Below are 12,719 nucleotides of genomic sequence, written 5' to 3'. Positions count from 1 at the left end.
GTTTTCTATATTTGTTGTCAGTCCTGAACCAACTCAATTTGAGTATTTTTGGCCTTGCTACAAGGCTACAGAAAAGGTGAATGAGAATACTTCCAAGGATGAGGGGCTTCAGTTATGGGGTCAAATTAGATAAGCTAGAGTAGATGTCCTTAGCGAAGAGAAGGTCAAGAGAATATAGTAGAGTGATGTTAAAAATGATGAGTGGTTTAATCAGAGGAGATAGACAGTATTCCAACTGACATAAGGGCCAAGGACTAGATTTAAGGTTAATAGGAAAAGAAAATTAGCAACACGAGAAATACTTTTCAGCAGTGAATATTTAGGATGTGGAATGTGCTGGCTGAAAGTGTGGTACAATAGATGCTTTTATGGCTTTCAAAAGAGAATTGGATGAACACCTGAGAAAGAAGTTTCAGGACTATGGAGAAATAGCAGGGAGTGCAACTAGCTTAATTATCTAGCAGAGAACTAGCATAGGCTCAACAGCCTGAATTATCTACTCCGCCATAATTATTCAAAGATTCTAAAGTGACAGTAGTCAGTAATTTAAATCAGATCCATGTCCAACTGTGAATTAAAATCATAGAATCCATACAGTGCAGATAGAGGCCATTCAGCCCATTGAGTCTACACCAACCCTCTGAACAGCATCACAGTGTGACCTCTATACTGGTTGAGGTAACCATGGAAGTCCCGCTTCTTGACCTTAATTGAATCAATTGGATGAATCTACATTGGAACATGAGGAAGACTTTAACTGTTGTAGCACTTTTCATGATCTTAGGACATCTCAAAGCACTTTACAGCCAGTGATTGACCCTTTGAAGTGAAGTCACTGTTGTTAAGTAGGAAAGATAGCAGCCTTTTTGTACTCAAAAAACTCCCACAATAAAGCAATTTGGTAATGACCAGATAATTGTTTTTGTGTGTGGTGCTGATTGACGGTTTTCCACACCTTGGGTCATGTTACTGCTGCAACAAGTGAATATGCTAATCAGCCAATCAGCAGAATGACAGCACATTATCTATAGCCATGAGGAGTTCAAGCAGTAGCATGCTAGACAGAGGATGTGAAAGAAAAATCTCTTGAAAGCCCTCTCTGGCATAACCTCTCACGTATTGATTGCAGACAATGTATTTATGGATGGATCTGCTTCCATTCATCTTTGTGTAGTTCATCTACTGAAAAGATCTTTAAAGACAAAGACAATCTTAGCAACTACAGTGACTAATTTAAAAGTCTCACTACCTAGAGTTTTACATGAACAAATATAACACAGAATAATTTAAAAAAGAATGTTGGGCACAATACAAATATTACCCATAGTTAAGAGTGTGGAACTGGAGGAACACAGCAGGTCAGGCAGCAGCAGAGGAGCAGAAAGTTGACCTTTCAGGTCAGGACCCTTCTTCAGAAATATTTATTGTCAGTGTTTACTTAGGGGTGCACAGGTTTTGGCCATGCATATCTGTAGAGAGGCTACATATAGTTGAGATACTAACTCCAAGCAGACAGGATAGGAAGCATGAATTTAGGTGCTACTGTAACTATGTTAGGTGATAACATCTCCCATCTAACATTGTGAGAGAAATTAAAGTGACTTAATATTTTGCAAAAAAAAGTAATTTTAAATTTCATTCATCAATGTCTGCTGCTGGGTCTGGGTTAATTAAAAGGTAAAGTTGCTGTAGTCCCATTCTGTCAGTAGAGAGCGGAGCAACTGATGGTGAGCTTAATCTGAAGGTCACCGCACCTTAGGCAAGCAGCAGGACCTCCACCAATACAAAACTAAGTCTGCATTGTTGGCATCATGCTGCACGGTAAACCAGCTGCCTAGCCAAACGAGTTTCCTGCTTGGTTACTTATGCTGTGTTCAACAATAGCAAGTTGGTATCAATATTCTTGTTTTCTCTTCGAGGCAGGTTTTGGTTTCTGCTTAGAAATAGATAAGGGAAGAGATACTAAACCTGTACCCAATCACCCTATAGTTTCATGTGTTGACCTCCAATAATATACCCAAATGTATCACTTTAATTCCCCACTGACTTTGTTGGTTAAAAACATCACATGGTGTAACCTTATGCTAATACAGCCAGGCTGCATTGAGTTAGTTATTCTTAGCCAGGCAGCAGCATGGCTTAAAATCTGCATCAGCTTCTCAGGGCTAAGTGAAATTAAGTCAGTCAGAATTCCTGCAGAGTGAGGCTACGCAAATACCAGGTAAAGAAGTGATGGATCCTGCTGTGATATCCAGCACTCTGAAAGAGCTTGTTGGAATGCACTAAGATAGGCACAAGAACAAACTGCCAGCTGATGTTCAGTGCCTATGGAACTACCCGAACAGAAATCAGCACCACAGGAAAGTGGATTCGGTTCTGTATGCTTTTTTAGGTGAGGGTAACAATAGATATGAAGTGAAGTTAATTAACTAAATTAAGGTTAAAATAAAGAAAGATTTTGTATTTATATAGTTTCATACATGCCCTTATGACATCCCAAAGTACTTTATAGTCAATAAATTCCAGCCACAGGAAGTTAGGAGGCATGATACCATGATCTAATTGAATACCAGAACAGGGTCAAAGGGATGAATGGCTTATGCCTGCTCCCAACTACTTTTTTTTAAAAAAACAATACTCCTCGTAACAAGTCATAAATAGGAAACATTTCACTAAGTACAAATGGTAAAAACCCCACCAAATCAGAGAACAATTAGACATTGGGTGGCAGCATAGTGCTACAAACGTGCATAGATTAGATTTTTCCTCACCATTGAACTTCTCCATGATGTGGAGGTGCAGGTGTTGGACTGGGACGGACAAAGTCAGAAGTCACACGACACCAGGTTTATTTGAAATCACAAGCTTTCAAAACACTGCTCCTTCATCGGTTGAAGTCACCTGACGAAGGAGCAGCACTTTGAAAGCTTGCCATTTCAAATAAACCTGATGGGCTATAATCTGGTGTCATGTGCCTTCTGACATTGAACTTCTCAGTCATATTGCCACAGGAGCTGAGGAATTATCAGAGAGATGCGAGGGAAGACTCAAATATGCCAAGACCCAGCCAGCAGTTTTAGGAACAAGCTGGAGAACTTGTGCTCTTTACTTTCCATTTTTAAAAATTCATTCATGGAATGTGTGTGTCACTCGCTGGGTGAACATTTATCACCAAATCCCTAGTTACCCTCAAGATAGTGGCAGTGAGCTGCCTTCTTGAACTGCTGCAGTCCATTTTATATAGGAGCACCCACAATACCATTGGGAGGCAGTTCCAGGCATTTGACCCAGCGACACTCGAGACAGTGATATATTTCAAAGTAAGAATAATGAGTTTCTTGAATAGGAAATTAAAGGTAGTGATGTTGCCATGTATCTTTTCCCCTTGACCTTCTAGAGGGTAGTGGTCATGGGACTGGAAGGTGATGTCTAAGGAGCTTTGATGAACTTCTGCACTGTGTCTTTTATTACTTTTTGCATTCAAAGATGCAATATAGGTTAAACATTTGAGAAATACTAATCATTAACTTTGCTACATTTATAATCTGAGCCATAGCCTCACACAATAAACACTATCACTTTCCAAAGTCTGGGAAAAAATCTTATGAAAACTCAAATCAAGTCTTCTATTCAATACTTCACTTGAAGTAGCCAAACATTGGCCACATGAAGGTACACTCAACATCAAGTGTTAACACTTCACTTATAAAGATGGGATTAGTTTAGAACGGCATAGTCGGCACAGACATGGTGTGCTGAATGGCCTGCTCCTGTGCTGTACTGTTCTATGTTAAGTGATCTTTGATACTTAGCATCAAATAAATTGAGCAAAAGACCTCAAAAATTGTACATTCGCTCTTAATAAAGACATATCTTATCAAAGGTCAGGGAGCTGAGGTTGATAGAGCCATGACAACTGTGCATATGGATGCTGCTTTCACTGAATGAGTTAAATGGCACAGAGAATCATAAGAGATCTACAGCAGAGAAAAAGGCCTTTCAGCCCATTGTGTCCATGCCAGCCAAAAACAACCACCTAACTATTCTAATCCCATTTTCCAGCACTTGGCCTAGAGCCTTGTATGCCAAGGCATCACAAGTGCACAGCTAAATACATTTTAAATGTCATGAGGGCTTCTGCCTTGATCATCCCTACATGCAGGGAGTTCCAGATTCCCACCATCCTCCAACATCTTACTACTGCACAGCACTGACCATAAGAAATATGAACAGGAATAGGCCATCTGGCTGTTTGAGCCAACACTGCCATTCAATAGGATCATGGCTGATCCGTCATTCCCCACATCCATTTTCCTGTGTTTTCCCATAACCCTAGATTCCTCTACTGACCAATAATCCATTTCAGCCTTAAATATACACAAGGACTGTGCCTCCAACAGCTCTCTGCGGCAAGGAGTTCCAAAGACTCTCAACCCTCAGAAGAAATTCTTCCTCATCTCAATCTTAAATTGATGTCCCTTTATTCTGAGACTGTGCCCTCTGGTCCTAGATTCTCCTGTGTGGGGAAACAGCTTCTCAACATTTATTCTGTCAAACTCCTTATGAATCTTACGTGATTCAATGACATCAGCACTGAGCAGACAAAAGACCTAGCTCTTAAGAGATCCATCAGTACCTAGTTTGACTGCTTAAATCAATAAGATCTTGTCTTATTCATTTTCAATCATTAGGTTATTCAGACCAATATTTGAATACAAGATGTATAATGAATGCAATCAAATAAACAGAATTTCATGTCAAACATATTAAATTAATAACAAATTCTAAATCAATGAAAAATACAGACTAAAAACATAATTTGAGGTCAATTTATTGCCTTGGGAAATTATATAATTAAGATCCTGCTCATACTGTTAACAAAACCAATGCAAAAATTTAAAACAAGAGACAAAAGTAGATATTTTCTACATCAAAATGAATCAGATAACCACAGAAGATCAAAATTGCAATTATGACAAGGTATTAGTGTAACTCTGATTGAAAAAGGGCATAGATCTAAAATGATCCAACTGTCCACCTGTAGATCATCCTTAATCACTCAGCACACCTATTTCTGTGGCATTTCATAGATACTACAGAATCATTACCACAAAATAAATCCAAGATACTATCAGTCATTAGGGTGTTTAATTGGGCATCCAAGATTCTAAACATTTGAAATCATAACACATAACAAATAGCACATCAAATTTTGGTCAAGAACAGCTATATCAGACTTTTACAACAAAGTAGGAATCCAACTGATGAATATTTAAAAACTAATGTATTCACTATCAAACTGCGTGTCTACCCCAAAAAATCCAAATATACACATTAGCGAGAACAGAATGGGGAAATGGGAACTCAGCACAGGTCTGGAAATAACAATAAATATACTGGCTCCTTAAATTCAATTTTATCTACTTACTAATTGGAGACAGCAAGATTATAAATAGATGTCGGACCTTCTTCTAAATGCCAAACAACATCATACAATTTATTTTGTGAAATGCAGATGAAATTAATTCCATTAAAATATTCCTTTTCCAAATGTAGTAAGTACCTGCTCCAAACAGTTTAAAAAGAAAAGCAGAGATAACAAGGCGTAGAGCTGGATGAACACAGCAGGCCTAAGGGTCTAGGCCCGAAACGTCAGCCTTCCTGCTCCTCTGATGCTGTTTGGCCTGCTGTGTTCATCCAGCTCTACACCTTGTTATCTCAGATTCTCCAGCATCTGCAGTTCCCACTATCTCTAAATAGAAAAGCACTTTTCTTCTCCTGCAAAAAGCAGCATCACGTAATTAGCAATTACTTTACTTTGACCCACGAATACAGGGAATAGCTTGGTCATCAATTTAACTGATAAATTCATACAAACATTTAATGCCAACTCTGAAATCATTTAACATTTTGAGCCCTGGATGAAAATATTTTACAATGTTCCAACCACTCCCTAAGCAGGTCTGTGCCCAATTCCCATTTACAACTGTGTAAAAGAACTACACAACTCTTCTGCAATCGTTATGGTTAACAATGTAACCATACTAAATAGAATCTGGTACTAGATTCAGATTAGAAATCTGCAATAAATTTGATTCTTTGTCTCACTGGGTACTTTAGACTCAGTAATCTCAGTATGTCTTCTCTGCAACTCCTGGGAAGGTTACAGTATAAACTGCAGTTCCATCAAAAGACCTCTGTCCTGGCGTAGTCTCTTTACTTTCTCTGAAAGGAAAAAACAAGCTTGCATTTATACAGTATTTTTCATTATCATCTGAGATGTCGAAGTACTTTACAGGCAATTCATTATTAAGTGTAATTACAGATGCAATATAACAAATCCAGCAGCCAATTTGCACACATCAAACTCCTATGAGCAATAATGTGATAATGACCAGGTGATTTTTGATGTTAAGGAACACATTTTGGCTTCAAAACTTGGAGTAACTACTCATTCAAAATAGTGCCATGGGATCTTTCACATTCTTCCTATAAAGGCACCCCTGATGGTGCAGTGCTCACCTCCACACTATACTGAGGTGTCAGCCTGGACTTCTGTATTCAAGTGCAAAGTATGAGATTTTAGGTGAGAAGACATAAATAAATGTACTACTTTTCCTCCACCTATCACACTGATTGGGGAATAAAATGGCATCAAGTTCCACTGTGGTAACATTGTCACTTTGTATTATCATTTGCCACTTGGATTTCTCATGAGATAATTCAACGCCCAATACATTTGTTCTCTGTTCACTTTAGAATGTTTCATGAAATATTAAAAATCTGACATCTCAGAACTTAACTTCCTCAGAGTCTGCCTGTTATAACTCAATAGCAGAATGCATTTCACACCAGTTTTTCATTACCATAGCCTGTGGAATTTCCTGTCTTATCTGGTGGAAAAATGTTAACACATCTAGATAAAAAGGTAGATATTGTATATATCAAAGCACAACGTAAATGGCTGAAGAACAAAATTTTAAATATGACAGGATTAAGATTACCGTCATATGCATTCTCAATCATTGGTTCGAAAAAATGCACAGATCTAAAGTGATTAAATGGAGGATTCAGAGTTCATCCTTAATCACATACCATACAGATTATTTATATAATGCAACTGAAATTTTGTAATACATCCAATATATTTTCAGTCACAAGGGTATTTAATTCAGCATCCAAGCCTTTAAATATTTGAAATCTTAGACTTTATCACATTTAAAAAAAAGATAACAAACACACTGTACTCTGTTCAAGAACACAGACATATCAAGCATTTATCAGATAGGAATCCAATCAGTGCATTGTTGAGAACTAATGTTTTCAATATGAACCTTCCACCAACCTAAAAATATATATCCAGTATGCACACTGACCACAACAGTGTGAGGAAATCGAAATCTAGTGTAGGTCAGGAAATAATATGAAATCTGTTGGCTTCTTTATACTGTGGAGTCAATTTCACCCTCAAACTATTTTGAGACAGCAAGATCATAAATAGATCTTTGTATCCACTTAAAGAGCTGCATTTGTGGCCAACACCATCACGAGCTAGAAGAGCCCACATGTATGTGCAAAATCAGAGCAAGAAACCTATATGCCTATCAATCACTGTCCATCACCTGGCAACTGCTGTTGCATTCTTTCTCAAAAATGAGCATGTAAATGAGGTCATGCCAACAACAATTCTCTTCTTTATCAATTCTATGACGTATTAATGAATCAATGATTTCTGTATACACGTTCAGCTCAATATTTAGTAGCTAAATTTGTTGCCATTTTTAACACATCAATAAATAATTTAATATATTTAATTATGTGTTAACTTGTGCCCTGTGCTTTCAAGTTTAATTATGGAAAAACTCAGAAGTGGTTTCAATATAGAAGGATCATACTTGTGCCCTATCCCCTATGTTGTGAACACACACTCCACTCCGGTAGCAGTACAGTGGCTCAGTGCCTAGCACTGCTGCCTCACAGCACCAGGGACCCAGGTTCGATTCCAGACTTGGGCAACTGTCTGAGTGAAGTTTGCACATTCTCCCCGTGTCTGCATGGGTTTCTTCTGGGTGTTCTGGTTTCCTCCCACAGTCCAAAGATGTGCAGTTTAGGTGGATTGGCTATGCTAAATTGCCCATAGTATCTAGGGTGGGAAATGCACGGATAGGTTAGGAGATGGGTCTGGGTCGGATGCTCTTTGGAGGGTCGGTGTGGGCTGATGGGACTACTTCCACACTGTAGGTATTCTATGATTTAAAACTAAAGTCATCAGGTAACTAGACAGTTGGCAAATGGACATATGTAAGTCCATTAAAATACAACTATTTCAAATATAATTTTATATTGGAAAGATAAAATGTTCAACAGGTTGTGGGAACAAAATTAATGGTGTGAAACCCATTCTATTATAAATCTGTCATAAAATTCTAATGGACTGGAAAGGTCATGAGATGATCAGATTTTTAATATTAAGTGGATCTTTGTAAAGTGAGTGGAGAATAAATATATTGGGGATGTTACCATTGAAATTGTCAATTTGAAATATTTAATATAGAGAACAGTTGAATTTTTGAAAGGAAGCTCTATAGAACACTCAATGATCACACATTTACATAGCTTTCAAAACAAAAGCTTGGTTGTTCAACCTTTTCACATGATAGGCCACGTTTCATTTTTCCTCAGGCAAGGTGCCTATGTACAGATCGCTAAAGATCACGTTTGGCGTAACATCAAACATGAATTTTTAGGAAAGAGTCAATAATTTGATCAGTTTTAAAAAAATGACCACTAAAAGTAACAAGCAGCACAGCTTTTAAACGCTATAATGTATTTTGCCTTTTCACTGAAGGCGAACCAGAGGCAGAATAGGCCCTAGTCCCAATTACCAGGTAAGCAGCTGGAGACTGGGGCTGAGCTAGGGAGTTGAGTTTAATTAACATTGATCTTGTATTTGCCTCTGGTGGCAAACACTCTGAACTGACCTGGAGGAGTTTTCTCTCTCTCCTGGCCTGCTTTCCGGATAGGTACTTAGGGAAGGAGGAGGGGAAAGCCATGTGCATGTCCAGCTCACTTCCAGTTTCAGGGTTCACACACACACCTACAGTCACTCTCAGCAGGCTCGCTCGTTCTTACACAGTGACATATGAACTTTTTACCACTGACGAGGAATTTAGGATGGCTGAAAAGGTGCCACGACATGTTTCCTCAGTCCTCTCTGTCAGAAACTCCAACTCACCCTGTGGCTCTGGCCTCTGGTTCCTCTTGGCCTCCAAACCCTTTTCACTAAGTTGACCCCTGTTTTGCTTTATGGCCAGCAATTATGTGGGAGGGAAATGGCTATAAAAGCAAAATAAGTGACTTAGCTTCATGATGTTCATTGCTCTGCCAATCATAGATTGTTTCTCTCCTACATTTCTGCTGATAAATTCACTAAATGCCAGCAAAGGACAGCCTGCAATTGGAAGATCAGTTCCTTGCAGATCTGTCACTTCCACTTACCCATATTTTCAACATTTAGACAAATGGTTCATAGCACATTTGTTTATGGACAGAACAGCCTGTTAGTGGAACAGAGAGACCGAAGGCATATTTAAACAGATATATAGAATTTATGAGGAGCCTAGATAGTGTGGATAAGGGGGAACTTTTGTCTGTCAGCAGAGAGGGGTCAATAATCAGGAAGCACAGATTCAAAGTAGTTGACAGAAAGATGAGAGAGAAGTTGTTGGGAAATGTTTACATCCAGAGGATGATGGGGATCTGCATCCGCCTGTAAAAGTAGAAGAAGTGAAACTTCTACATTTAGAAAGAAACTCAGGATAGGCACTTGAAGTACTGTAACAAAAGCTGGAAACTGGAATTAGACACTTTTTTTTACTGGCACTGACTAGCTAGGCTGTAGGTCTCCTTCACTGTTGTAAGTCTGTGCCGTTATTGTACAATACCTGTTTCATTATTTCATCTCTTGTGGTGAAATGTGGTGCATCTTCTACATGAACTCCATCCGCCATATCCAAAACCTTTTCCATAAGCTGATCACTATAACTAAAATACACATTACAGAAAATTACATTCAGCAAATCTCGGTGAATAATTTCGGGGGGCGGGCGAAGAAGAGAAAAGATTGCATTCTACTCAACCCGCAACGCTCGGCCGTAATTTTAGAAATATTTTTGAAAATACAATCATACGTTGTAGCATGCGTGACACTTGTTGATGGCTTATTCGAAGCCTGTGTGGGGTAAGAAAGTCCTGTCCCTGACAGACATGACAACGTTATATGTTCCCGCTGAATCTCTGTTTCAGTGATCCCAAGGGCGAGGGGAATTGGATTGTGTCCCAAACCCTTTGGCTGGGGTACTGCTGGAGAAGAGGCCGTTATTCCAGGCCTATAACCGGTCTCGTTTCGCAGCCAAGCCCCTGGCCCATCTGGGGAGCAGCGGCCTCGCTGCTCAGAAACCTCCGAAGAGTCCGCACTTCCACCCGGGGTGCCCCACAGTCTCAAGGGGGCTCAGAAGCTGAGCGAAGCCCCGGCTTCCACTCCCACTTACCGGCAACCCATGAAGACATGGTTGGCCCAGACCATGGAAAGGGCGACCAAGTAATCCAGGCGATCCCGCGGGTAATCGGACAGGTTCCGGACCAGAAAGCTCCTTCGCGCCGTCCAGTGTTTGTCACTTTCGGACAGGCCCCGGAGCCGCTCCAAACTGCAATCCGCCATCTCCCGGTTCCTCTTGAGAAAATCATCCAAGGCCGATTCCTCCATCTTACTGAAGGAGCACAGGGAAGGACTCCCGGCAGGCACCGCGAGCGGGTCCCTGGGCTATGGGGGTGGGGGCAGCGGGAGGGGGCGGAGTCACTGTGGGGTGGGGCAGCGGAGGGGCGCGGCCGCAGTGGAGACGCCAATGGGGGCGGGGAACGGTCAGGGCGTGTCCGCGGGCGGGGTGGGGCGGGGCCGCGGTGTGTGAGCGGGGCAGGAGCGGGGTCAGAGTCGGCCCGGCCTCTTGGGGCCTGGGGTGGAGCAGAGGTGCATGGCCTGTCACCATGTACTTGTTTATTGAGTCTGACCTGCTGTGTTGCTCCAGCTCGACACTGTATTGACTCTGCAGTTCTTGCTACCTCCGATTTACTAATTTAAAAATATCTTGATCTGAGGTAGCAGTGCTTCGAAAGCTTGTGATTTCAAATAAAACTGTTGGATTATAACCTGGTGTCGTGTGACTTGTGATTTTGGCCACCCCAGTCTCAACACCAGCATGTCCACATCATTAAAAATACCTGACTGATCACCAACCAGGCCAATAATTTGCCTTCGATTACGAGTTTTTTTAAACTACCAGACTCTTAACTGGAAACTTTCTCTTTGAAAGTTTATTTACGAGGCTATATCCATAGAAACGTTTACCCGTCTACCATTTCATCTGCTTATGAAGTGAATTTCTGGTCAGAGGGGTAGGGGACATTTGCCAGAACAGTTCCAGAAGTGAGAAGTTTTAGCCAGAAGTTTGGATTGGAGAAATGGGGTTTTGTCCTTTAGGAAAAGGAGGAAGATTTAAAGAGGATGCGAGGGGTAACTGTTTTTGTGCGTGGAATAAACTGCCAGAGGAAGTGTTAAATGCAGGTACAGCTACAACATTTAAAAGTCGTTTGGACAGGGACAGGACTAGGAAAGGCTTAGAGGGATATGGGCCAAAAATACGTATGTGGGACTAGTTTAGTTTTGGAAGATTGGTTGGCATAGACAAGTTGCACCAAAAGGTCTTTTTCTTCTGACTCTGAAAGGTTGATGTGTGATTTAATAGAAATGTCCAAGATTGTGAATTAGATAAAGTAGATAAAGAAAAGCTGTTCCCATTAGCTGATGGTACAATGACCAGGGGGCAGTCACAGACCTCTAGCGTCATGAGAGCCTGAAGGAGGCTGCTTACGATTGAAGTATCTAATTTTGAGTATTGTTAATTCTTAAGTGGTATGAGAGAAGCGTAAAGAAGAGAAGTGTAAGAGGAGAAGTGTAAAGAAGAGCAAATCGTAATGACCTGAAACTTGCTGTCTAATGTGCTGGAAGCAGGGTAGATGAATAATTTCAAAAGGAAATTGCATTGGCTCTTGTGTCATCAAATTACAGGCCTTTGAAGATTCAGCGATGAAATGGGACTGATTGGACAATCTACGGATAGCAGCACAGACTCAATGTATTGAATGGCCTTATGACATAACAACTCAAAGACTAAAATTTTATGTTGTTGATGGCGCTCTTGCACACTGGCTGGGGTAAATCAGTAAGATCTATTGGGGAAGGCCTGCTGGAATTATGTGTTCGTCAAGCACTTAACTGTCCAGCATTAGGTCTTTCCAAGATTTAGCACTCAGAGGGTAGAAATCTCACTCCTTGAAATCTGTTGACCAATTAGAGGCTGGCAGCTACCCATTACCCATCAGCATGTAGTGGTTGTTGCCAGTAATGCAGCCAGCAAATGATTGGATTGAAGAAGTAACCATGCCACTAGGGGAGGTGCAGGCTGTGTGGGAAGCGCAGGGTCTCAGACGATGATGCTACATTCTTTGATCAGGCACTGAGTATTTTTTGAGGGAAAGCCACCACCCTCCTGTAGCTGACAAACAAACCTGACAGAGCTTGTTTTTCAGCCTATCTACTGTTATAAAGCGGAGGTCCAACTCTCTCTGATAACTAAAATCAAAATACCAGAGAGGTTTGCCTC

The 12,719-nt window shown here is 40.6% G+C and overlaps 1 protein-coding gene across 2 annotated transcripts; it reads right to left on the bottom strand.

Annotated features, from left to right (window-relative positions):
• Positions 1-4,815: 4,815 nt before the first annotated feature.
• On the bottom strand, positions 4,816-10,836 carry cdkn2aipnl (CDKN2A interacting protein N-terminal like). 2 transcript variants are annotated; one of them, XM_020524833.2, is made up of 3 exons: positions 10,551-10,834; positions 9,945-10,044; positions 4,816-6,225 (listed from the first exon to the last, which is right to left on the bottom strand). In XM_020524833.2, exons 1-3 carry the CDS (start codon positions 10,763-10,765, stop codon positions 6,217-6,219), a joined length of 324 nt encoding a protein of 107 aa, XP_020380422.1. In that variant the 5' UTR covers positions 10,766-10,834; the 3' UTR covers positions 4,816-6,216. The 2 variants fall into 2 exon arrangements, with proteins under 2 accessions (XP_020380422.1, XP_048459481.1); XM_048603524.1 differs by lacking the exon at positions 9,945-10,044 and having other exon boundaries at positions 10,551-10,836.
• Between the last annotated feature and the right edge of the window lie 1,883 nt (positions 10,837-12,719).

This window comes from Rhincodon typus, chromosome 12 (genome assembly GCF_021869965.1).
Source record: "Rhincodon typus isolate 14 chromosome 12, sRhiTyp1.1, whole genome shotgun sequence".
In the NCBI taxonomy this organism is placed as follows: domain Eukaryota; kingdom Metazoa; phylum Chordata; class Chondrichthyes; order Orectolobiformes; family Rhincodontidae; genus Rhincodon; species Rhincodon typus.
Note: the sequence above shows the minus strand (reverse complement) of the source record. Positions and strands in the feature narration are given on the sequence as shown.

Bases quoted from the DNA above. Each gene is read 5' to 3' on its own strand.
- cdkn2aipnl (XM_020524833.2), bottom strand. From the start codon at position 10,765: ATGGAGGAATCGGCCTTGGATGATTTTCTCAAGAGGAACCGGGAGATG. The intron at 10,045-10,550 runs GTAAGTGGGAGT...TGTGTATTTTAG, and splicing joins CATGTCTTCATGGGTTGCCG to TTATAGTGATCAGCTTATGG.